General features: G+C 40.9%; 1 protein-coding gene across 2 annotated transcripts in view; it reads right to left on the bottom strand.

The window, feature by feature from the left end:
* The window catches only part of DSCAM (DS cell adhesion molecule), a 439089-nt gene that overhangs the window by 137086 nt on the left and 274306 nt on the right, over positions 1–27697 (bottom strand). For both annotated transcript variants that reach the window (XM_032101087.1, XM_032101088.1), the window contains exons 9-11: positions 15780–16058; positions 6181–6300; positions 3312–3485 (exon numbers count right to left, since the gene is read on the bottom strand). In XM_032101087.1, the coding sequence (XP_031956978.1) occupies positions 3312–3485; positions 6181–6300; positions 15780–16058 (573 nt within the window). The remainder of the gene's footprint in view (positions 1–3311; positions 3486–6180; positions 6301–15779; positions 16059–27697) is intronic.

Genomic DNA, 27697 nt, shown 5'->3' with positions numbered 1-27697 from the left:
ACTATTTACACATGAAGATGCATGCCTTAATGCAAGCTTGCTTTTCAGGAGGTAATTTTTTCAGGATACCATTCTATCATGTTATATATAGCCTCTAAAGTGGAATTAGGAAGTGTGACATTTATTCAGATGAAGGCAGGCAGGCAGTCTGTTTTAAGTACTCGTCTCCTCCTCTGTGACTCCCAGGCAACCTTTAAATAATTTTAGTTCTTCCCTTCATGTTAAAGGCTCATTATCCTTTATAGAAATTCTTCAGAAGTCTTCTCATCCCAAGCACCAAGAGTCATTTCTCAAGACAGCACCAGATTCCTTGTTCCAGATCTCTCATAACTTTCTAATATTGTGTGTCTTAGTGAACACGGAATTTGGGAACTACTTATCCTTGAATCACAAGAAGAGAAAAATTCACTGATCATGATTTTTATGTCCATTCCTTGAAAAGAAAGGGAGAAGGATAATAGCTGCTAAATGAAAATTTTCTGCCCCGTGGTTCCCGATTCAGCATTGATGCTGGCAGCTTGCTCTTTTCACATTTTCTGATGGTATTCCTGATTCCTCTTTCTTTTCCTCTTCTTCTTTTCTGTTTTCTTTTCCTTTTTTCTTTTCTTTTCCTCTTTCTTTTCATTCCCTTCTCATGCAATTTCCCTTCAACCAGGAAGCTGGATCAGCTCCTCTGACATGAAGGTGTCACTCAACAAACACTGAGGCACTAAATAAATGTATATTTGGAATTATTACAACTTCCCCCTTAGCACTAAGAGTTTGTTAAGCAAGCCAAGCTGGTTTATAGCTTGACATGGGTTTTCACTAAGAAAAAATCCATCAGTTTTAGAGGAAGTCATGGAAATACATTAAATCAATTTTCATCCAGTCCACTCATGAACTACCAAAACAAAGATTTTCCTACTCTTTTCTGACAGCAAAGGTCAACATCTTTTTTGTTTAGATACAAGTGACAATGACAATTCAGGAGGAGTAAAGCATCAGCTCATTTACGAGGTTTTTTAATAAGATCTATGAAAGGTAAAACTTTATCCAGCAGTGTTACTGGCAGAGCAGGTAAAAACTTCTATCAAACATGGAGAAGAATCTCCTGTGCACAAGAGGGTTTATTTTGAAATTGTGATGCTATCAGTGGTTAGCACCTGCATGCATGAGGTATCTGTGGCACAAGGAACAAGAAGTGAAGGAATTAGGTGTAAAGGGACTGCTGCCATGTTTTTCTTTCTGAGGACCAGTCTAGTTTCATGATCAGTGACCAAATCCATCTAAGCCACTCTGCTTTCTTCTATCAGGTGATTTGAGCTACTGCTCATGGATAGACTGAAGGAAGGTGGGAAGGCAATTTGCCACAAGAAAATGCATCAATGCTAATCCTTGTTTATGTTTTGGAGTCTGTTTCTTACCAACTCTGTCACCCAGAAACAACTGCATGGGCCAGGTCTCACCTGCTGCCTCTGCCTAGGGAAGGCATTTAGGGCGACCTCATGGAGAAGGACCAACTAATGGAGAACACTGTGAGTTTCATGAAGGAAGGCCAAGGTTTTTACCTAGAGGAGGACTTAACTTGAGAACCAGGGTCCAGGAATGGGCTTGTGAGGAGAATAAAGTATCCAGAATAACCACACAGAAAAAGGAAACAGTGAATGACAAGAGAGGCTAAAGGCAAATCCAGGCCCTCACTTTGGAGTCAGTCCACCTGACCAGGTGCAAATATTATGAGCCACAACCACACCACAAGAACAGGGGATCCAGCCATACCTGAAGACCATTTCCCCAGAGCATCTTGTCCTTAATGAGTGTTTGATGGAAGCTAAAGCTCTGCCTCTTCCATGCTCACACCAACACCCTCCCAGTGCTCTCTCCAGCAGCCGCGCTGGAGCTGGACTGGTGTCAGTGTGGGTGTTGAGGGGCACAGGCTTCTATCTCAGAGCCAGAGGGGTTTTCATTAGATTCAAGCAGCAACTGGCTCCCCAGGGAAGCTCCTGCTCTTATTTGATAAGGGATGCTCTTTTATCACACATGAAACTGCATGCAGTGATCAGACAGGCAGCGTGCACGGCTGCCAAGCAGAGGGAAGCTGACTCTTGGTAGAGTATTACAGCAGTGCCTTACTCCTGCAATTGAAGATTGGCCCAAAAATGGCCAGTTCTGCAAACCACAGAAGCTGGAACTTCTACCAACCCACAGAAAAAGTGTTCAATTAATAAATTTGCTGGAGAGGCCGTCATGCTGGTTTTTAGGAGATGAAGTCACTATGGTAAATTAGAGTGGAGAGAACGTCTAAGGTATTTGGGCTTGCAGATTTTTGACACTCTTAAAAGAACTTAGTTATTAATTCTCAGCAACAAACAACACCCCGAAACCTAAACATTAATGGTCTAAAGTGCACTCTCCAACAGAAAAGAAATTGGATTTTTCTTCCTTTCTGGAAAAAAAAAATTCTCTTTACTTTCAAGGGCAAAACTTTTTCAAGCTAATTGGCATCCCAGAACATCAAAGCATTCTGTAAATCTTCAAAAATCCTACAAATGCAAAAATACATAGTGTGGTGACCTCTTTCAGTACTGGTCTGACAGGTCATCCAGGAACATTTGGCATGCTGATGTGTCAATAGTCTCTTTTTTTCTCTATCTCTAAACCTCTCTTTCTCTATCTCTAAACCTTTTTATCCCATACTATTTCCTCTATTTTCTAAACTGTGTTGATGTTTCAAGGAATTACAGCTGACATGCACTTGAAAACTGGATTGCTTTTGTCTCGTGTGCCTGGAAAGTACAGACAGGTTGAGCTTTTGCAATTAGATGGATTTTCTGAAAATTATCGGGCTAAGTGAAAATAACTACTGTGGCTGTATCTATAAAATCTTAGAGCATGTTGTAATATCTTGTGGTATCTACCTGTAGTAATTGTACCTAGAGTTTCCATCCATGATATATTGAGAATTGATTAAGTGTCTTTTGAATCCCTATTTCCTTCAGCTTCTGACATTTATGACAATTGCTGTAGGTATTTCTCCTTTGTTATTATTTTTTGCTCCTGACCAACAAATTTTCTTACTTTTCCTTCATGACTCAGGGATAGCTTCCAGACTTGGTACAACTTTTCTTTTTTTCCTCTGCCAAACAAGGGTTTTCACTACCCATCCTAACTTCCAGATGCTACCACACGCAGCTGAAAGCCAAAATTAAATCAAAGCCAACAAATCCAACCTCTCCCCTCCCAACCCACTTCCCTTCCCTCCAAACTAAGGATGCAGTAAAGACTTTTTTCACTCAATCTGGATCACAGAGAAGCGTTTCAGTTCTTACTTTTAACAGTGAGGTACATGGACTTGCTGACGTCTGCTCCCACATCATTGCTGACCTTGCAGAGGTAGTATCCACTGTCTTCTTCCAGCACATGTTTAATCAGCAAGGAGCCGTTTGTGAGCAGCTGGATCCGACCGTTCAACGCGATCGGCTGGAACTGGGGAACCCCGGCACCTGAAGCAAGAAACCATGGAAAAATGTCAGCAACCATCTCATGTTTTTATTTTTAATAAGGCACAAACGATAGATTCCTGTTCTTAGAGGCTCAATGCAGCTGAAGTGGCTTCTGACGTGATCACAACAAACAGAATTTATCCAAACTGAATTCACTACACCAAAAGGAAGAAGACTTTTGGAAGGCACCAGCAGCAATAATTTGCCCATATTAAAGGAGCACAAAGCCAAAGAACCAGGAAGAGGGAGAGAGGAAATGAAGATTTCCAGCCCGTTCATGGGTGAAAAGGCACATTTGTTGTACATTTAGGGGCTGATGAATTATTGACAATTACAGCTGAACAGTCATAGCAGTATGCATCCCTAATGCATACAGCAAATGAATTTCTTATGACTGAGAGGGATGTCTGTTGTAGTAAACATGGCACACTCAGGGGACCTCTAGGACCTTGTTTATGAAACCCTGGATAACATGGAAAACCACATCAGTGACTGTTTCTCTTGTTTCCTGCTACAGCTGATGGACTGGTGACACACAAAATCTCTGTTCTGCCATGTTTGCAGCCAGTATTTACTGAGACTGTTGAAAAAACCTACAAAAAACCCACCCAAAAAAAATCAAAATAAAATAAAGAAAACAACAAAAAGCTCAGATGACTGATCAGACATTTTTGGCAGCACTGTAAAAATGGAAGGCCCATAAAAACAGGAAGCCAAAGATTTTTGTATCAAGTTTGGTTTTAAGAAAGAACCTACTTTTCATTGGAAATAAGATACTGGGTGATTTAGGGAACAGGAAACAGGATCCTGCTGTACTGTCACCACAAGTTTGGGTTCCTCCAGCATTAGGGACTCTCTAAATGTATATTAAGACAAGTTTCTTGCAACAAAGGGGTTAAAAACCTACTTCAGCAGCAGGACATGGGATTTTTCGGGGAAGTCAAAAGGTTCTTTTCTTCAATGGAATTCTCTTACACCACTTTCTGTACACAAAGTTAATATCTGTCAGCATTAATTACTATAAACTGTTGGCTGAGTCAACCCAGGAGGAAATATGATGAATAAATATTATGGGGAATTATTTAGTACAACACAGCAAGCTAGAACAACCTATGAATACAACATCTAGAATATTAAAAAAGATCAGACATGCATATCAAAAATATTTCTAGTCCTACAAGAGTTTGCTTTGGGAATTTACACCTACACTGAAGGCCTGGTGAGCAATACTACGAACTTAAAAATGTTAAAATTATAATTTTTTTAGAAAAATTCAGTTGCCATTGATGATTTTTCACCTATTTTAGTCATATGCATGTCCCACTTTTCCTTGTGTCAATTTTTTTTCTTTACCAAGCCATTTTTCCTGTCATTTAGTTGGAATGCTCATTTATGCTTTACTAACTGTAGATGTCTGCCATTGATTGCCCACTCACTTCCTGTGTTTGTTCACACGAAAAATTGTGGGAAGAATTTAGTGTTCACAGAAAGGAAAGGGCTGATACTCCTGAGGACAGCTACTGGAAAAAACCTGGAAAAACTGTAGCAGTTTGTAAAGTTTTCTGAATCTTCACACATGTTTTTAATGCTGTTACAGCCCAAGTCCTTCCTGAGCAGGAGAGAATCTTATCCCACACATCTGTGTGGATGAGTCTGAAACAGGACTTTTCCAACTATTCTGTCATTCCAAGGTGGGTTATTTATCTCCTCACAGTTAATTACAACTCATCTAGCTCGGCTTGGCACCCTCCTTCAGCACACAAACACTGCAAACCAGAATTACTTCTTTGTTTCCTACACTCAGAATGAAAATCCCATATACCACTGAGATAAATGGAATTTGAAACTCTGCACCCTTCTTGCAACAAACCATAATTTATCAATAAGAGCACAAATAGTCTTTAACGTGAACTTTTCTCTCACCTGTTTTTTTTTTCAATATAATTTGAACTTAGATCCTAAGGAAACCAAAAATGACATGAAGCATTACATAAAGATTTCTTCTCAACAGCACCTCATTTTGATTTTAAAAGGGTAAATTCGTTTAGATTGGGTACAGAGTTTGGAGAATGTGGTTTTTTTGCTAAAACTTATCAGAAGACAACTGGCCAGGAGGTGCAATCTACCAGGTAGCACATTTTAATTAAAAAGCTGTCGATTTCCTATGGTTACTGAGGGTCAAGTGGGCCACTTTTAATGCTCTGTTACTCGAGAAGAAAATGTTAAAGCATTATGTAAAGTGCATACTGAATTGCTGCTGATGGTAATGCTACCTGACCTTCCTTCTTTGCTGAAAAGACGTGATTGGCCATGTTATCACGAATTTTGAAGGAGGGAAAAAAAAATCAGCCAAATGCTGCCAGTGAGCCTTGTGCTGAGGTTGTTTCAATTAAAGCTGTGTCTCTTTTCTCCCAGCCATTCCTTTCATCCCTCACCTGCTGAGGCCACAGCTGAAACCACCTCATAGGCACAGCCAGGACATCTCCAGGGCAGAGCAAAAGTCCATCCAGCTCAGCCTTGTGTGGGACAGTGGCCAGCTCTTTGCTTGGGGAGATGATTTATGAGCTATAAAATGTGACTGGTACGCACCCTGCCACTACCTGGCAATTTGAAGATTAAAACAGCAACTTACAAGTGAGTGGGATGTTATTAAGCCAGAATTAGCCTGTCCCCAGTGGTCACCACTCAATCCTACCTTTTGAGTACTTCCAGACAATGGTTGGAACAGGATAACCCTCGGCAGAGCAGTTGAGGATGACAGCTTTTCCGTAGATCCCGTCCTGGTCGCTGGGCTGGACCACAAACCTGGGGGGCACTGTGGGAAGGGAGCAGAGGGAGCCATGAGAATTTGGGCAATTTACTGGGTATCTCAAAATGGCACAGCAGTCACACACACAGTTGTAACATTTCATGCAAAAAGCAAAAATTAAAACCAGTTTTTTGCTGATCCAGTAACACACTAAGCTCAGTCGTAGCAGACAATTCACTTTCTGTGCACAATCTCGATGTGTTTCTTGCCAGGCATGACAAAAACACTGGCCTTTACAGGATACCAAAATAAGTTTATAAGATGTCTCCATGGGAGAGGTTAAAAATGGAGTAATAGATAAATCATGTTATTGTGGACAGAAAAGAAATGCTTTCTACCAAAGGTGGATTTGTCAGAGGTCTAAGAACAACTTTTGTCTGTGTTTGCTTTTTATACCATTGAACTAGCAAGCTTTAGAAAAAAAAAATTAAATTATTTAGTACAAATAACCTTAGCAAATAATGCTTTTAATACCATCAAATCACTTAATATTAAAATGAAGCTGTCTGAACCATAACTTCTGATGGGACTTTGCTTTCCAAACAGCCAGAGAGAGGTTCAACCCAATTTGCTTGAATTAAGTTGACAAGGAGAAGTCTTGTTTCAGTGCATCAATGTACACATATTATTAAACTTATCCCAAAGCAGCATAAAACCACTGCAGTGAGCCTTCCACACATACTTATTTATACATAAATAAAATAAGAGCTGCTTGTCTCAAGGAAAAGCTGTACATATTCCAAATACAGGTACCCAGTGAAGAAAACCCCTTGTGACAATGTTAAGTCCAGCAATTTGCCATGAAAGCCTAATTCTAAATGTCAAAGTCTCACTAAAACCTACACATTTGACAAAAACATGAAAAAGAGACTGAAAGCTGTGAAGATTGTGGAAAATCCCACAAAAAATTGAATATTAGAAGTGTTTAATGGTTGTATTAAGGTCAGTTAAGGTCATAGAATTTTGTTGACCTCCTGTTCTTTGGTTCAGAACATGAAGGTGTAAATATCCAAGAAAAAAACAGAAGTAAACTAATTGTGTCTTTATCCTACATGTTTTTCATTTTGTCATTTCTCACAGGACCACAGAGAGTGACTGAACATGTGACAGATTTTTTTCATCTCAAATAAATTTGGTTTTTTTAACTTGAGTTCAGCAACACACTGAGATCTAAGGCAGCACAGGAGAAATCCTAATAGTTCCTTGCTCTCCTCATCCCACTGCAAAATTTGAAGCCTCATGGATTCTCCAGGCAGTGCTGACTTTGTCTGAAAATTGAGGGAGACAGAACAAAAGACCCAACCATCCACCCTTGCTCTGATCCACCCCATGAGCTGCCTCTCCAGAAGTGCCAGAAATGAAGGAAGGAAGTCTGGCAGAAGGTTGTAGCACAAGAAAATGCAAGGGAGCACAGAGGGGGACCTCAGTACTGTAAATATTTTCCCTGGGGCCTGAAATAGTTATTAATGTCCATGAATATGGGACTAATTATCCATTGAGAAAATCTGTGCAGCAGAAACACAGCAGAAGCACCAATGTTCTAATATATGACCCTCAAGGTTTTTTTCCTTATAAACACTATTGTAATTCATGCAAACAGCTCTCGTGGTGCCAGAGCATCCTAAGTTTTCCTAAAGGACAAACTGGAGCTGCCAGTGTTGGAGTTGAAGGTCTGTGGACATTCTCTCTGCAGGTTCAAAGACCCTTCCTCACAGCAGCTTGAGCCTTTCTCCCTGGGCCTCCACAATCCAGACTCCCCTCTGATTTTCTCTTTCCACATTCATAGATAGAACTGTTTTTTAAAAAAAGACAACAATGCTCTGGAGGGCAAATAATCCCCTTAACTGGACTTTTTCCTCACTGAATCCTATAGCCAAAATGCAAAGCTGTTTATTGCCTAACTACTGAAAAGCTGTTTGGAACGTGGCTACAAGAAACAGAAGGAACCAACAGTGTCAGAGGCAAGAGATACCTCTGTGCTAGAAAATATATTTACTGCTGACAAATGCTTTGGCTTTCCAAATGGCCACCACGCTGACAAACATTCATTGTAGGTTACATTAATTCACTATAGGTAAACATCAAACATGAAATCCCAGCAGCAACAGCTCTGGGCAATCACCCACCCTGTTCTAATTATCTACTTATAGAAGACATTTGCTTCAGTAGCTCCTTTCTCACTGTTCTGTGCTCATTGTATCCCCAAACACACAATGAGGTGTTTTCCAAGGCAGGTGAAAAGCACAGTTAGCTGCACAAATAGATTTGATTTCCTACGACTTGGCACGGTGGCATCAGCTTGTTTCACCTCGGTAGCTGTGAGTAAATTTGTGTTCGCAGCTTCTGAAAAATCAATTACAAGCTGCTTATCCATAAAGAGAGAGAAAAAACCAACGCAAAACATGAACCTACCATTCCTACAGGTGAATGATTACAAAAGATGCAATGGAGTGACTGATTATTACTGTCCTTCTCTACCACTGAAGAGTGTGAAGACTAGAACGTCTTTTAAAATCTGTCTTCCAAGACAAAACTTCTGTAATTTGTTTTATTTCCCTTCTCTTTGAAAAACAGTGTTTTATATTCTTCATTTGCTACGGATGACACCGGCAAGAAGTGCTAATTTTTTCAGGAAATAATTTCTTATATTAAATGAGCAGACATATGCAGAAAGTTCTGGAAAAAGTTAAGCAAGATTTCTTAGTACAGAAAAAATGCAATCACTCCTTAAAATCCTATTTGCATTAAAGTTACCTGCTAAAATACACTTTTTGTGTAACCCCACTGGGCATATATATATAGAAAAAAAAAGAATGGATGCCAAGTGGAAATATTCTTTCAGCATTTCAATGGAAATTCTGCCACATTCTTCCATATCTTTTAAGAACTCACAGAGATATCCTTGATGTGTGGTGCCTTTAATGCTGACAAGCTCTGAACAGGGCTTTTCATCGCCTTGATATCATGGTATTTTGGGTATATATGGAAACATAAGTTTTTGCTCAGACATCCTTGATATTCTCAATTTTAATTATTATTTTCAACAGAGAACAATACTAGAATAGTAACTGCAGAAATTAAATTTTTCTCTGTAGCTCCAGGACCAGGTGTATGGTTAGAAATCAGAAAATTTCCTTGTTTGGATCCATAAACCAAACTTGAAAAAACTCAGCCCACACTCAGCAATAGAAACAGTTTCCATGTTCAGTAAAGCTTTGGCCTTCCTTTAGGACTGCTTATGAAAATGCCAACTGCTGCTCTGGTTTTGAAGATGCAAACCCTTGACACTCAGTTTTAAGACTGACAATAGAAATCAGAGGAGATGCTACAGCAAAATAAAATTACTCATTCAATGACCTTTCAATTGTTTCTGTATTGCTGTCTAGGTAAAGCCACGGGATTTTTCTTCTTATATAAATGATTAAAAAGCAAACAGAGCAGACCTTTACATTTTTCTTCCTCCTTGCTCATTTGCTTCTCAATTTCATTTCAATTCAATAACTTGTTCTGTGCTATGTGCTGCCATAGTTCAGAACACAGTGGTGTTAAACACTTGATCTAGATTTTGATACTTAGCTTTAGATGATAAACCTACATTCACTTTTTCATTATCTCTCAGGTCATTAGTCCTTAAAGAAAATATGCTTATCAAGAATTTAACCGAGGTTAATTTGTCTGATATATTTGAGTTAATAGAAGAAAGTAAACAATCAGTTCTCCTCTCTCTTTAGTTGTAAAGGTGTGAGACTCCTCTGCTCCTTTAGAAGTGAAACGCTCTGAAATAGCTCATGAATGTGACTGAACAGTTCTACTTTTATCAACCACCTTGTCTCAGCAGCACAGTTCCTTGAGCCTGGAAAGGAGGGCATTTAAAATTGCTTTAACAGTGAGTTTCTGGTAGGCTCTCGTTTAATGCAGCCCACAGGTGTGTGATGAGAAAGGAGCTGTTGAATTGTTCAGGGTAAGAGCCATAAGTTGACAGATGCAAACTCTTCAATGGCTGAACTCAAAGGGCTGAACTTTTTTTACTAAAAAAAGTATTTTCAGTCAATATTATGATTAGCAGTCTCAGGCTCTCACTGAGGGAAAACAAAGGATGAGAGCAATCAGAACAGGATCCACCAGCACCCCCAAATCCTTCTCCCAGGATTGTTCCATCTGCTCATCCCCGGCCTGGATCGATCCCGGGGATTGCCCTGACCCAGGTGCAGCACCAGCCCTTGGCCTTGTTAACCCTGAGATCCCCATGGTCCCACATCAGCTCCCTGATTTGAGTTTGCTCTGTGTAAATCCAAGAATCCCTTCTGACTGTGCCAGGGATCAGATGCCAAACTCACTCATTCCTTTCCAGACTTCAAATCCATGCAAGCACTCCTGGCTCCCAAGCACAGTGATCAGTGAGTCACTCTGGAGAGCAATTCTGAAGGCTCCTAACCCGAGCTCCTCTGGTGGGCTACTGCAGTGAGTTAAGAAATAATCTACGACATTGGCCTGGAATGCAATGTTTCATTTTCACATGGAATATTTGTACTTCACATTTAGATCACACTGTCAAAATGATGGAAGAAATTTAATCAGCCAAAGCAACCATTGATGTATTAATGAATGAGATCATTAAACACTGTACTTTAGCAAAGATGAACAGTTATTAAATTTGGTCATTGGACCTAAGGGGTCGATTTAGCTGGTTAGTGAAACCATTTGCTCTGCAGTTCAAGAAAAAAGATGTACTTTTGCAAAATGAGACCGTGTCTAGTGGTTTGTGTTGACCAGGTTTGTCTAATGAGAACATTAAATAAGTGAACCTTTTAGGAGTCATCTTCAAAGCCACAATGTACATAGCAGCAAAGAAAGTCAATGGGTTTTGACACCAGCTCTGACCTTAAACCTTCCCTCCCTGCTTTTCTGTCCCAAACTCCTTTTGCTGCATCACCCTAGCACCAAACATGACAAAGAAGGTGAAACTCTCTTACTATTTGGAAAAATCAGGGGCTCCTCATTGGGTGCCTAACTATCTAATGATATTCATTTGCTGGAAAGTGCAAAATGAAAACATATTTAATGCTCTAAATGCATTATGGGGGGTTATTAGGTCTCTAAAGACCTTATCTCAATTTTAACTTACGATGTGTTCACTAACAGCAGATATGAAATCATGATTTATGCATCCATTACTATCTTTGAATTCCCTTTTCTGGTAGTATCAGAAAAATTTTGAACTCATAATACATTTATCAGCTTTTTCTTTTTGCTTACCCATTAGAATTCCTTTCACTGCTTTTTATTTCATAAGTACTTCATTTTAGAAAACTCTACAGAAATGAATAACACATGATAAAGTGATTATAGATTTTTAATCACTCTTTAGAAGACAGCCTTAATGAGTAAAGTCTTGATTAATTCGTCGTGATGATTTAAGTAGTTGACAGAGAAGATATTTTCCTAATTTCTATCTATGGCTCTCATGACAGGATCCTATCCTTTCCTTTTTCTTAATAGCATGACTAGCAAACCAAGAGTGTGCCAAGAAATAAAATCATCAAAATAGTAATAGTAATAATAATAATAATAATAATAATAATAATAGATGAGGTTTTGAGAAACCCTTTTAGCTGCCAAGTTTTTAGTGCATTTCCAGAGGATCTGCAGTCCAGGATCTGGAAGAGCACACGATTTAGAGAAGGAAAGCCCTGTTTTCACTCACCTTCACTTCCTACCTGAAGCCCCTAAATGCAGTGAACAGGGCAGGCTTCTCCCAGTGGCTAACTAATGAGCTTTTAACAGATATTCCATAAACATTGGGACTAATCAAGCCTGCTTCTCTGTGGATTTGTATCTCATGTTTGAGAAGAGATCCCATTGGAACATTTCTTGTGTTGGCAGAAGGTTTTGCCTATTTAGATTCTCTGGTGTTACACCCAGTGTTTCTTACCAATCACCTCTTAATATGAAGTTTGGAGGCTTTCAGCTCCACTAGAGGTGTTTTCCCCTCTTCCAGTTAGTCTAAAATTGGCCAATAATTTGTGGAGGCAAGCACTGACAGCCCCATGTCCAGAGCATTTGGCTCTGCCTCATTTCTAGGTTCTGACCAAGGAACTCGTGGCAGAGAGAAATGAGATTGCCCTGAGATCTTCTTACCCGGATGCTCCAGAGCTTTATTGTCTCACTTTCTCTCAGCTGGTGCCTTCCATCTCCTGTGTGATGCTGTGGAAGCTGGCCATCATCTTCCTCTGATATTTAAGACAGGGAAAATCCAGCCTTGCTGGCCATGTGTTTTTAGGGCTCCTCATCACCACTTGGTTGCTTTTATAAAGCACAAAATAATTGGAATTGTGAAGATTTGCTATGAAGTGCCCACAGAGTTTAAGAAACCAGTGCTCTTTTTCCTTTTGCCATTTAACACCCCTGGCAAAATGGCAGTGCAGCTTAGATATGAAAAATAATATTTGTAGGAAGAATATAGGAAATCTATTTAACAGACTTAAAACTTCACAGGAATATAGAATGATAAAAAATGTCAGATCTATGTGATCTGATAGAAAATGTTGAGGAAAAAAATACCTGAAGCTGAAAGGTGATGAATTTATGTTTGTGTATGGAATCTGCAGAAGTTTGTGTATTCACTAGTAATTCAAATGAAGCCATGAGCAGTTGGCCTTCTTCATTCACCTTAGGAATGTATTGTCTTTAGATTCTACTTCTAGTTCTACCCATGTATTGTAAAACGATGTGGATTACCAATTCTTTTGGAAACATGATGGCCTGCACTGTTTTAATGTCTACTTTTGAAATGAATACAAGGACAGTCTAGATAAGGAAAAAGGAATTGTGTGGGTTAACAGTCATATTTCACTTAATTTTCCTTTCCCACTCACTGTCTGCTCTCATATCAAAATGCACCTTGTGCACATAAATAAGGTATTCCCAGAACACATCTTCCAGCATTTAGGATAGCCAACTTTTAAGTTTAAAGCACACTTCTGAGAAACCCTCAAACAATGGGGATTAGAAACAAGAGGAGTTAAAGCACCACTTCTCCCAGTATTTGGAGATAAACCACTTAATTTAGAAAAATATATGTTTCAGTTTTACAGCACCTATGAATAAAAAAGATGAGGAGGGATCAGAAAGCCTGAAGAATAAAAAGGCAGCAGGAAAACAAATCTTAATTTAAATGTGTACAGGTCAGGTTGGATGCAGAGGAGAAGTGATCACAGTGACCCTCTGGTGCCTGTTTGAATTCTGACCTTTGTGCAATGAGGCAGCTGAAGAAGTTCAGTGTGAGGGAAAGAGGCCAGGGTAGGGTTTTTGGCAGAGATTTCAGGTCAAACATGATATTGTACTTTCCCCTTTTCCTCTGAGAGCTATTATCTCAGATGCATATCAAAAACTGATTCAAACATTATCATTTAAAGTGACAGCGAGAGAGAGGAGAGAGGAGAGGATTTAAGGAAGCTCTGCAGAGCATCAGCTGGGCAGAAAGATAAGCAAGGGGGAAAAATGATGTAGCCTTCATAACCTCCTAAAAAATTGCAGGATCCAGAATTCTTCTCCAAGTCCTTGGGCAAAAGAGCGAAAAGCTCTCCTCTATCATGCCCATGGATTTATGAAGACAGAACCCTCCCCAGGAGGTGTAATTAGAGCAGAAAGCACACGAGGGGGAACTGAAGGTGAAAATGGAGCTGTTTGGGATCAGGGACATGTGAAGGGCTCCCCAAAACTCTTCTGCTGGGCAGGAAGGGAAAACTGATTAATACCTGAAAAGGCAGCAGTAGGCAGACGTGTCCAGGGAACAGAGTTCAGGGGAGGAATTACCCACAGACAGCAGGAGGCAGGGAAAGTGCAGCTCAGGAAAAACCAGGAGAAGTGAGGGCAAGGCAGGGCATGTCCCCATCAGTGGGGGACAGAACAGAAATCCCTACAAAGAGCAGAAATCCCTACACTCGTGGGTCTCAGTGCTGGCAGGGACAGACAGTGGTTGCAGAGAACCTGTTCTCAGATGGTAAAACCATCCTGGGTGTGAGAAATGCCTGTAGGAACCCACACAGAGAAGCTGCAGATTCATTCCCATCACTTCCAGAGCTGAATAACAGCTGAAAATCGGGAAAAATCCCAGCTGGCTTTAGATGCAGCATTTCTGAGCAGGGCACACACAGGCAGTGATGTGAGGTTTTCAATCTTCCTTTCTCCAGCAAAAGAGAAGGTGAGGAAAAACTCTCATTATTAGAATGAGGAATAGGATTAAAATCTAGCAGAATTTAAGAAAGGAATAATTAAAGGCATGTATTTAATTAGATTACTTCTTTTAAGAATAACTAAATAAATGAGGAAAGTAATAAACACCTGTACTGAATAATTTTAAGTAAGATTAAAATCAGTGAAATTAAAAGAAAATAATGAAATATTTATATCAAAACTAGTGGAAAAGTAATGGATCTGTTTGTCACTGAGTTTTGGGAATACTAGCATAAAAAAAGTAAGCATATTAGAAAACTAGGGAATAATTCCTTAAGCATAGCATTAGGACACTGGGAACATTTGACTTAAAAGCGTTCTTCAGAATTTGGGGTGGGAAAAACCCCTGGGAAAGACTGCAAAAGCCCCCTTAAGATTTTAAGGTTTATCTTGGCAAACTTACAGGGGGGAATATAAAATGTAGTGACCTGCAGTAGGCAGAAATTACTGAGGTTCCTTGTCGGATTACTCTGTGTGCCCTCCTTCTCTGAGGAGCCCAGTGGCTTGGTAGCAAGAATGGGATGGTGGAGAGGGAAGAGTCTGACACTGATTTTTTAAAAATGAAAATTTGAAACACTTTGAAAAACTGCAAGAAAGAAAAGGAAGTCATGTGCTTTTGTTGAAGTTGTGTACGTTAAGTTTGAAAATACATCATAAGGTATAATTTCTAGGTACCTTGGCTAAGGTGTCACTAGAAAGGTCTTTTCCACATAAAATGTTTGCTTACTGAATGTAAATTCATTTCAAATATCTATTTCAAGGCAAAATGTTGTGAAGTCATCATGAGTGCATGAATCCTGCTAATTGCATAATAAACACAGATCAGGAAAAGAGCAAGGTAACATCAGAGAGTCTTTTCCCCATGAACTCAACATCAATGTTCTGCTTTTTTACATACATAATGTTGTAGGAGAGAGCGGTCTAAATAAAAAATGTGTCTAATCAGACTAAAACAATAGCAGAGAATAATTTGCTACTGTTTCAAAGGCTTTATCCCAATCACAAAATTTTCCAGGAAGTCACTCCTGAGGCTCCCCCACCCACCCCATACACTCCAGGGTTTTTGATTAGTTTCAAGACTTTTAGATAGGAAAACCATATCACTTTCTGTGCCTCACTGCTCTGTGTGCTCTCTGTCATGAAGACAGGGATTACCATATTTTTTACACTTCCCATCAAAGAGCTGTCATTGCAAAATACTGATGAATCCCGCTTAATTAGCGCCCTTCAAAGTAATTACACCTCCTCACCTCTCACGATTAATTGGCTTTGGTGCTCCACAGCTGCTGCATCGTTCCTGGCTATGCAGGTATAGTTCCCGTTGTGCAGCAGTGAGAGGTTGGAGATCCTCAAGGAGCTGGTGAAGTCGATGTTGTCGATGGTGACCCCGAGGCTGGCGGGGATGGGCCGGCCGTCCTTCTGCCAGGTGATGGTGATGGGCAGGTCCCCCGAGACCACCACGCAGGGGATGAAGACCCTCTGCCCGATGGAGAAGCGTGGGAACTCGAAAGGCTGGATGAAAGGTGGGACTGCAAAAAGAGAGGGAAAGAGGGAGCTGTTGAAGGCCTTGCTTTGGAAAAGAACGTAACGGGGCAGATGTGCAGTGTGGAATGTGCAGGATTTACACCTCCAACAGCTGTAAAGCATTGCTCAGCAGGAAAAACCACATTTTTGAAAATACCTTTTCATTTCTTGGCTACCCAGTGCATAAGCAGAGATGACAAGCAGGGCTTCTAGAGACACCTGACTTCACTGGCAGACCCTTGCAAGAGGATCAAGCCCCTCTTCCAGAAATCTCCCCACCACCAGCTCGAGCCTCTCCAGGGCTGCCAGCAGTGACATTGCCAGGAAGAACTCAGCAGCTTTCAAGGTCTGGTGCAAGGGCCTTGCTTAGGGTCATGACATAGACCTAGAAGAGGCTCCAGCTCTGGTTCTAGGATGTGATGAAAGGGAATGTGAGCTTCCTTGACTGCTTCTAGCACTCTTTTCTTAGTGTTTCAAGTCACAATTCTCATTAAGATTGCAGGAAGGGAGAGACATGTACAGTACTTGTAGGACAGCAAATTAAGGTAAAACTTATTTCTGATCAGAGGGATGGTACAAGGCACAAATGTTCAAGCTGGCATTTAATTCCTGCTAAGCATATTTGGCCTGGAAGATCTTTTTTTTCTTTTCTTTTCTTTTTTCCCCATATTACTCTCTGGATGAACCAAAAAAACCATGAACGAATTTGCCTTCTTTTCTGCCAAAGTAAAGAATTCTACTTCTTAAAATCATTTTGTTTTCAGGTATTTTTAATTAAAAAAAAGAAACAGCCAGTTAGATTAAATAAACATAGAACAATAATGGGGATGCCTTGTTTTCTTTGGGTTGTGGTTGGAATGTTTACTAAAAGATTGGTAAATTGAGACTCAACTACTTGTCCAGATGAAGGAATCAAAATCTTCTGTCCTTCTCAGGGGAGCATTCAAACAGCCAGGGCATTGATCTCAGGCAGGTTTTTATCAATCATTCCTGAAAGGGCTGCACAACCAACTTTGCAAGCAGTACTCAAATACTCATTTATCAAAAGAGAAGGTTCCTAGAGGTTATGCACCTCAGATAGGAGTGCTTGGGAGATCAATTACACATCATCTGTACTACATTTGAACAGGAAAGATGGAAGGATACCCAGAGCAGAACATTTATAGTGATCTATATGTTTGAGCTCCAGAAGAAAATGAAGTTGGTGTCTTTATCTAATTGTATTTCTCTTGTCCTTTTTCCCTTCAGAAATTATAAGGTTGTGGTTTCCCCAGAATTGAAGCAGAAAAAAAATCTCTCAAGTGGTTGCAGTGTATGCCCATGGACTTCCCCAACGGCACTTTTCCTCCTCTGCCACTGTCCTGTTTCTGGGATGCAGGGACAAGTATTGGTGACCACTGTGCCAGCTCCAAGCATTTCCTTTGATCCATATGTTGGGTCCTCCATCAGGAGTAAGAAAGTTTATCAAGCATGGCCAGCAGGTCAAGGGAGGGGATGGTGCCCCTGTGCCCCTGTGCTCAGGTGAGAGCCCACCTGCAGAGCTGCCCCAGCCCTGGGACCAGCACAGGGAGGACGTGGAGCTGCTGGAGAGAGGCCAGAGGAGGCACCAGGATGAGCAGAGGGATGGAGCAGCTCTGCTGGGAGGAAAGGCTGCGAGAGCTGGGATTGTTCAGCCTGGAGAGGAGAAGCTTTGGGCTGAGCTCAGTGTGGCCTTGCAGGGCCTGAAGGAGCTGCAGGAAAGCTGGAGAGAGACAATTCCCAAGGCATGGAGGGCCAGGAGCCAGGGAATGGCTTCCCAGTGCCAGAGGGCAGGGCTGGATGGGAGATTGGGCAGGAATTGTTCCCTGGCAGGGTGGGCAGGCCCTGGCACAGGGTGCCCAGAGCAGCTGGGGCTGCCCCTGGATCCCTGGCAGTGTCCAAGGCCAGGCTGGACATTGGGGCTTGGAGCAGCCTGGGACAGTGGGAGGTGTCCCTGCCCATGGCAGGGGTGGAGCTGGATGGGCTTTAAGGTTCCTTCCAACCCAAGCCATTCTGTGATCTATAATTCCATGATTACAAAGTCCCAAAGGACTAAGGCCTTGCTCAAAGCCATGTTCAAATGCTTGTGCACATGCACCTCATGGTGCAAGAGGCTGACACAAATCTGGTATTAACTCCACAGTTGCCAGCACAGCCATGGTGCCATTTCATGAGGAGAGGTTATGACCATGCTCAGCTGCCACAGAGAGGTGACATCAGGGACAGGATAACACCATTCATCCTTCCAGGCCTTCACTGGCTTTCCCAGGAGTGTCTCACTGTCTGTGTTTGGGAAAAGTGCCGCTGCCATCCATTTTGCTCATAGGCTGTAAGACTTTTTCCTGGCTACCATCTCTCTAGCTGCTAAAACCTGTCCTGTGGCATTCTGAAAATCTGGTAGATCAGGCACAGAGAAAAAAGGAAGTTGGTATAAATTACTGTGTTTATTTGAACTTTGAGCACTGGAAATTACCTGCTTGTTCACTTGGGGATTTTTGCTGTCACAAAGTGAGCCTGTCTCTTCAAATTTCTTTAGTCCAGCTAATTCATTCACATGAGACTGCTCAGATTCTTTGTACATCAGCAGAAAAAGGTTGAATTTCTCTTACCATTTATTGACAAGCAGTTCATAGTATAAAAGGGAATGAGGAATTAACTGAATGTGTCTTTCAAAAGGTTTTGCCATAAACTTTCCCCTTGATGAGTGCAAATACCAGCCAAGTGCCAAGTCCCTCCCTCACCATGCTGCCCAGCACATTTCTGCCCAAAGACTGCTCTTATTCTCAGACATCATTACTGAAAAATATGCTAAAATTCACAACAGGGTGGAAAATTGCTTCTGTATTTTCTGCTGAGTGTGTAACAAATTTGAGCCAATCTTTCACAGACAAAATGATATCAAAAGTCAGACAAAATGTTGCCCAAGGATTATAATGTGCATCTTCACTCTCCATCTCCCTGATGAAGAAAACAGGGAGCAAGATCATTAGGTGACATTGAAGTGTTTTTCAGAAAACATTGATTTGCAAGGCTGCATTTACCAGCTCTAAAATATAAGTAGCAGCCTGCAGAGTATTTCAGAAATTGGCTAAAATATTTATAGGCAGCACATTTTCCTTCTACTCAGGTTTTTAAGATACAGAGGAAACCAACATTTCTGCTTCATAAAATATAATGTATATTCAACCTGCACCAGCTTGCAGTCCTGACAAGGAGCTTATTTTAAAAGCCAGTGTGTAATTTAAAATCAGTACTTAGAAGAAAGTGAATAGTCTTGCAAAAACTTTGAAGTATTGAAGAATGTTTTTCAACTACAGTATTCACCAGTTTGGGTTGATAAAGGAAGTTTCTGGTGAGCTATCATAGGAGATAAACTTTCTTTCTGCTCATTTGAAGAAAGAAATGACCACAAAAAATAGCATTTATTAAAAATATATTATGAAATCTGGCAAATAATTTCTGAAATGTAAAAGTTTCCATTTGTATTGATACCTGCAGTAAAAAGTTGAGACATATGCTTGACAGAAGAAAATATCAATCTTGATTAACCAACACGTGGAGGGTTTTTCTCAAACTAAAGCTGTACCATTGCCAAGCAGCACTAAAAAGATAAGAAGTGTATATAGTACTTTGAGAGAGAAAGTTTACAGTAGTACAGATGTATTTAAAATCTGTTTAAAATACTTCAAGGTGTGTTTATGTGTTTTCCTTCCCTATACGCAGCTTTAGTTTCACCACATTTCAGAGCTTGTATTGGATTTTTGGTGAAATTATGCTAGTGTATGTATAAATTGTTCATCTTAACTACAGAGAGAATAGTCTGTGTGCTTGTGTACATGGAAGGGATGTTTTTTTCTCTACACACAATGGGCAGAAGAGGGAAAATCTCTGCTTCATGCCACCAAGTGCTGTGTCCTGGGAATGCTTTATTGATGAGACCTTGAATTAAGTGTCTATTTAAAAAGAGGAGCATGGGCCAGCCTCATTAGTGCTAATACAGGAAGATTTAAATTATGTTTTTGTGCCCTAGCAAGGTCTTCTGTACCTCTGGGGGACTGCTGGAAAAGAGGGCAAGGAGGGCTTCCACGCTGCTCTCCATTAGCAGAGGAACATCCTTAATTTCTTGCCCTCCCTTCCATGGCACTTGCGCTGGGAGGAGCTGCTGAGATGATTCACTCAGAGAGAGTATCCTGCAGATCTCCTGTTTCCTGCAGCAGCCTGCTGAACATTGTGTTCTGCACAGCAAAATGGAAGTCATCCCCTGCTTTATCATCATAAACAGTTCCCTGATGGATTTTCTTGCAACAGCACTGTTGCAGGGGCTGTGTCTACAATATAAAATACTTTTGGCAATGAATATTTAGGGCTGATGCAAAATAATAACTACCAAGCTATGCAGTCTCTTAGGGCAGCCATGTGACCCCAGATTTCATGCACTGGGAGTGAAAAAGCCAAAATTATTTTGTCTCTGCACAAACCCTAGACATGGTCTAGCAACTTTTAAGTTTTCGCAGTCATCACAGTCCCCACTTCGCTTTCCTGCCACCCAACGCTCACAGGCTGCCTGATGCTGTAGTGGGAGCTTCTCCACAAGGAAAGAGGGCTCAAAATGTTGTGTAGAAACCAAAAGTGGTTTTATGTCACGTCTCATCCATCTCTGGAACCACCTCCTTTCAGCCTCCTTTGTGAGGGGAAAAGTGCAAGCCCTTATCATAACGAGACACCCTGCAAACCTGGGGTGGTGGGGAGCTCAGTTCCCTGCCCAAGGGGATGCATTTGCTATCTATTTTTCTCTGTCACAAATAAGATAAGAAGAAGCAGCTGCAGGAGTGTATTCATGCAACAAGCTGTTACCTTCATTGGTAAAGTGCCTCCTGATTAAAGGCCTCACTTTTGGAACCTGCTCCAGAGCTATTGCCCTTTCTCAGCCCCTACCTGATCTAAAGTGATCTTTGTCCTCAGGTATCACTGTGCAAAGTCGAGACCAACTAAATCACTGGAGCCAAAAGTTCTGGATTGAGATGAGAGAGGGCTTTAACAGAATGATCTTTGTCTCTGAAAATCATTACCTTGAGTTGTTTGGTTCCACACTAGTCTTCTTTTCACCTTCATCCCAGGACTGTGCATAAGCAGCGGATTTTATAGCACCCTTCTCTTTCCACTGGGTTGATACTGTAGGGTTTTTTGCAAGCTATGTATTATATACATTGATTTAAAATTAGGCCAGCAGGATCCAGACCTGCACTATCACAGTCTTGCTTTCTGTATTTACTACATGTCCTAACACACACACTGCTAATAGCTCACGCTAAATTGGTGCAATAAAGTGCTTAAAATGTTAACAGCAATTTTAATGAATATGTAAGGAAGCAATTAAAATATAATTGACAAAATAAACGCAAAAAAGAGTGAGAACATGCCTTCTTCCAAATCTTTAGTAAATAAATCTGCATGGTAAGAGAGAGAAGAGGGACAGCTTCTGATAAACCAATATATAATATACAGATTCTCTTGACCTCTTTAACTGAGACACTTACTGAAGTATTAAGGCTCATTTCACATTGTTTGCATAAATCATAAATAAAAACATCCATACACAGACATAAATTGGGTTTGAAAGCTGTAAGGCTGTGCACAAACCCAGGGAGGTTAAATTTAGATTTAAGTGAAAAGCTTTAGATTTGTACATATTAATTCCTCACCATGAAGACTGGCATAGGGTGAAACAACTTTAACAGACATTTTTGGGTGACCATTTTCTGCACTGTCAGAAGTGAAGTAATTACAGAAGTTGTATTAGGAGTGTACTGGTGCAAAGTAAGACATGACAGCATTGTCCACATGACACTTGTAGGATTTTAAAGAATGTAAGTCAGGTATTTTAATGCAAGGCTAACCTTGAGCTGCTGTATGTTGAATGGCAAAAAAAAATTTACACAGAGCTGTCAAGAATATCAGCCTATTTCAGTCTTATCTTCAGGAACTTCTACAGGTTAGACACACTGGAGACATTCCTATCAAAGTGCACATTCCTTTAAATCAGGCTCTGCCACCACTTGCTCCCCAAAACTACTCCCCATGCCCATTATGTGACCTGAGAGGAATTTCCAAGTGCATTTTCCAGGATATTTTGCACAATGGCACATTCTCATTCACTCTGACCACACGGCCCTGGTGTGATTCCTGTACGTGACAACTTCAGTCACTTCCAGAGATCTGAGCATTTCTTCCCAAGGAAGTTGTGACAAGTTTGAAGGGATCCAAACCCATATAGCATGGAGGAGTGGGAAAAAGGTCAAAGTGATATAATGAAAGAAATATCTGAAAGATGTCAAGGCCAGAAGTTTTTTCTGACTCAATCTATTGGCAAAGTCAGTCAGTAGGACAGATAAGATCTGAGATATGTACACGAAGGTGAACTCCCATTTGCCATAATCCAGGCTTCCAGGCTGGAGCACGCACAGATTAGCAGATTGGTTGATGACAGAATGCACCACAGTCCCAAGAACCCTGCAAAGATTTCTCCTGATGTTTTTTCCCTTTTGTGTCTGCGTATTTTTCACTACCTAAACCATCCCTCCCTGAACTGATCTGCAATGCAAATTCACCAATACTATTTCAGATATTAGAAAAAGCTAAACACTTCCCAGGAAAGATGAGAGAACCTATTCAAACAGTTGCAACATGAAGTTATTTAGAAGTAGCCCCTGTTTGGTTTGCTTGTATTCTAACATGAAGCAAGGCTGGTACAACTCCTTCTCGTGGTTCACAACAGGTGAGGTACTCACTTTATATAAGGCAACAAGAACTCTTCTAAATCAATGAAATACATAAGCTCTACAAGATCAGAAACAGCCCTTTTGAACACCACACATTTTATTTTAATGATGCTGAACCCTTCCCTCTCAGGGGCTTCTTTTTCAATTAATTCCTGTTGGAGAAGTGTGAATAGCAGCAGACTGTTTACATGAGAATGTGTCCCATGAGCCTGATGACAAGAAAATAATCACTTACTACTGATGGCTTTTACTGTAGCTGGGAAAACTATTACTATAAATTGCATAATAAAAAAATGGAGATAATAACTCACTCTTGTTCTTAAAATGCTCTGAGATCGACTCAAACACTGTAGAAGAGATGCTGCTATTATTTTAATATTTTTCCACTTTAATGTGGGGTTTTTTCCAATGGAAATACGAAAATTAGAGATAGCATGGTAATATAACTCCTTTCTTTGTTTGCCAACACTTCCCATGATAAGACTATTTTCATTTGCTTGCAGCTTGACTTTTATTTGGGTACCAGTTTTCCAGGCCAGGTGTCTGCCTCAGTCTGAGTCATTTCAGCTGGAAGGTTTCAGCTAGAATTCTTGGCCATTTCCAAGAATAAGGTGGGAGAGGGGGAAAACTGAGACATGGTAAACCTCAAACAAACAAAAAAAAAAGGTATTGTGAGAACCTGAGAAGTCCTACCTGCCCCATGGATTTAGAAGCATGGATTTCAAGGTCAGGTGATGGCACCAGCCTCAGATGTTCTTGCTATCCCTATAAAAAGTCATCACAACAGTGCCCAAATTTGCAGTCTGAGCAAAACCAAGTCAGTAAATAAACAAAACCCCCTCATGATCATATCCTGAGAGGACATTTTCCAGTGACAAACAGGGTCCAAGCAGAACTGAACACATCCTAGCTCTACCTTCAGTGGCTGAGTCAGTTCCAGCCACTGGGGCAGGTGCAGTCTGGTGGGATTCCAGAAATCAGGGCAGATTTGTCACTCTGGTGCTTGAACTTGAAGGCTGGCAGAGAAGACTGAAACTGGAGGCTGGGAAAAATGTTGGGGTATCCAAAGGGAAAGGGCAGTTTCGAGTCTTGAGAACAAGGCAGTGTGGAAATGAGAACTGAGATGACAAAGACTTTGAGTTCAGATTGGTTTTGGGACTCAGAGGAGAAGAGCCAGGACTTGGGCAAGGATGAGCTGGAGAAAACTGAGGCGGATGGGTCATTCTGAGAAGGAATGAACAGAAAACCTGCATCTTCTACAGAATCTTATTCTCCTTAAGATCTCTGACTTCAACAGTGCTCTGCCATTGGCAAATGTATCCAAACCCCTCTGGCAAACCACGAGAGCTGGGCTGAACACAGAGCAAAAACTGGTGCTGCTAAGAATAATTCTGTTCTTGGCAAGGACCTGTGCAGTATCCTTAGCAAGGCTTATCTCAATTACTTCTGATGACGTCAGTAACTTCTGTTCCCACTTTGCAGGAGGGAGGGGAAAGGGGGTCAGTTTATTTTACAAAAACAAAGCGAAAAACATAGCCAAACATAGCCAACTTTAGCCTTAGCATAGGCCAAAGCAAAATGTGCTGAAAAGGTGTTATTGAAGTTGCAAAGGTGAGTGGTCAGCAGGTATGGAATACAGAAATTAAGTGTGTAAGTACAGTTGTAATCTCCCTCTGTTACTTGAGCATTGCAGGGTGGGGAGTTTTCCTGGCTTTTTGTCAGAACTCAGAACTGGCCAAATCATTTGTCTAAATACAAAAAAAATAATGCCAAGATGGCTCGATTTCCAAAAAAGCTCTGTTAGGCCTCAGGCACGGTTCCATGGGAGTTATATCTGCCAAGCAGAAACCTGCATGTTTTCCTGCCAGCTCATCCACTCAGCTCCCAGCAGCCAGCTCAGGGGACTGCTGCCTTCCAAATCCAGACTTTGGGACAGAGACAAGGGGCAGGCGAGGTCTGGGGGGAAAGGGCAGGGAAGGAATGACAAGCCACATTTCTGTGGGACAGAGTTAGCTGGAGTCTGCAGACAAGGGCAGCAGTTTTTTCTAAAAAATGGGACAACGGATTTCATGTGGTGTGTCATTGATTCTTCTGTTCAGCAGGGAAAAAAAGTAGAGGATCTAAGGTCAAATAGCACAGAAGTGCCCAGATCCCAAGCTTTTGGTGTTCCCAGAGCCTGCCAGGTGGGAGGATGCACAGCAAGGCTCTGAAAGCCCCACTCAGGTTCTCTGGCAGCCAGGAGTTCATTTAAAATTATTGCCAAGAAAAGTTCTGTTCTCCTATCTGTGACCTTATCATGATTTCTGAAGTATGATTTCACTTTCATTTGGATGTTTGTAAACCTCAAATTTAAGAGTGGACAGCACTCTTGTATTTGATGACATGCTCATGGTGTTGAGGGTTTTTATTTAAATGCTGGTTTAAGAAAGTCTTCATCCAAGACAGAATCAGGATGCTTCCCATACTGGAGGATCTAGAAAGTGAAAAGTAAATGTGGCCGAGAGCTGCCAACTTTGAAAACCAGTTGTTTGCCTAATGCAGATAAATGCTGCCCCATAGAGCCAAATTCTGAATTTACTTTTGCCACAGATCTGCCAGATAAAGCTAATTAAATTACTTAAGTCTGTCCTTCCCATGGGGTTGCTAAGCTGGGTGACGTGACTGCTCTGAAGGAGGAAACAGAACTCTCAGGAGCAACTTCATTTCAATGGGAGCAGAGCTTTGAACATATAAATGCTACATAATGGCAGGTGAACTGGAAAAATTAAGCTGTAAGTTTCTGAAATTGAACATACAAAAAAATTGTGGATATTTTTGAGTTCAGTCTGTGCCTTATTGACATTTTTTCCTGGTGACTCACGTGGCTTTTGAAAATGAACACATTGTTTCTGAAACATTTTGATACAATGGAGATGATAAACTCATGAGGAAATTAATAATTTAAGTCCTCCAAACAGAACATGGAGGGGAAAAAACCCCAATAAGTAACAGTTCATCAAGTGTCTTCTATTCTGAATCACCCTTCAGGTGACTGGTTTGAGGTCACCCAGGAAGCTTGTAGCAGAATTGAGAGCAAAGCAAAGGGCTTGTGATGTTGAAGATGGACAATAATTCTCCCTCTGTTTCTCTCTAGAAAAAATAGTTGTTCTGATGGTAGGAGAAGCTGAACTGTAAATAAGGATATTTAAGCACCGATATTAACTGCCCTTACAGTGTCATATTTCAGAGTGCTTTTAATCTCTACGCAAGCTGGGCCATATTTTGTATTTTTTTGGTAGCAAATAAAAGTGCTTAAAAACTCAAGCCATTAACTCTGGAATCTATAAAATGAAAAGGTAGCACACACAATAATATTTTAAAGCACCAGGCCACTTTTGACTCCCCACTAATATGTTAAATAAAATCCACTGTGGCACTTCTGACCTCAAGCTACAACAGCAAAACATTGAGAACTGTTCAGGTCTGACCTAAAAACCTCACCTGTGACATTTTGGGCTTAGCAGATGAGGTCAGGCTATTAACCTTGTTTTCAAATTACAGTGTCTCGTCAAGGCTTGGAGCAAACTGGTCTAGTGGGAGGTGTCCCTGCCCATGGCAGGGGCTGGAGTGAGGTGATTTTTAAGGTCTCTTCCAACCCAAGCCATTCTGTGATTCTGTGATCACAGAGACAGCTCAGCCCTCTGTCACTCCTCAAATGTGCTGCATGTCTGTCAAAGTTATGCAGGGTGTCTTTAGTCACAGTTTGAGATTTCTGACCAGCAGCTGAATATCCAGAGGTGCAGCAGAACACCATCAAGAAAGTAAAATCATTGACAAAAGTTACAGCTCAATCCAAATTGATAGAGCTGGCAATCTGCTTTCTGGGGGAGGAATTGTCAACTTGGAAACTGTAACCTAGGAAGAAAAAGCAGTATTACACCTGAGATAATGGCTATAGTGACTAGTAGTGTTTTGATCTCAATGCCTGAGCTGCAAGGATAGACAGCTGGATATGTTTTGTCTGGCTATTTTCATTTTGACAGTCATTCGAAAAATGGTATCATTTAAGAGGCAGCTCTCTCCACCAGAATTTCCATGGTGGCCTGTTAGTGTAGCAGAAGCATAGTGACTGATTTGTCATTCAGTTCCTAAACTCTATCAACAGATCTGTAATATCATTATAATGTTAAGCAAGGCACAACACACATGAAAACCAAAGGTGACAGTAGCTTTTTATGCCACAGCTTGTGACCAGTGCCCCTGATGGTCTCAGGTGTGTGAAATGTCTTGCCTTTCAAAGTCCAAATTGCTCATGGCTTAAAGCTAATCCCCTAAACTCTTGAAAAAAAAAAAAAAATAGAAATTGCATCCCTCCAGACTGCTAAGGGCAAAACTAACTGAGCAGAAGGAAGTTAAGAGATCAGATGTCTATAACAAAGTCATTTTACCTTACTGCTCTCTGCATCTTATCTGAGAATGGATACAAGATTCAACCTCCCTTCCTTCTTCTCCTCTCCCTCCAAAAAAAAAGCCCAGGAAAAGTTTCCAATAACTTCAGGAACAGTGAAATTATACCCCAATTCTTCCTACAGGCTCACATGAAGTGCAGTATTCAGTGGCCCCATTGCTCAAAACTAGGTGCTACTGCAATCACGTCTTCTGTCCTTTGTATCCTCATGAATAGGTCTGAACATTGCCAATGTCAGAACAGTGGGGACACAATGCTAAAAAATTCCTATTCTCAATCTGTTGCTGAAGTCTTTCAGGGCCATCTGAACATCCTTATTTTGGACTATTTGAATAGATTTGAAGCATCCTATTAGAATTTCAAGTCACATTTATTTAAAGTGTTACCTTCCTAAGCATGA

Source organism: Corvus moneduloides, chromosome 2 (assembly GCF_009650955.1).
Source record: "Corvus moneduloides isolate bCorMon1 chromosome 2, bCorMon1.pri, whole genome shotgun sequence".
NCBI classification, from domain to species: domain Eukaryota; kingdom Metazoa; phylum Chordata; class Aves; order Passeriformes; family Corvidae; genus Corvus; species Corvus moneduloides.
The sequence above is the reverse complement of the archived record's forward strand: the minus strand, read 5'-3'. Positions and strand labels throughout refer to the sequence as shown.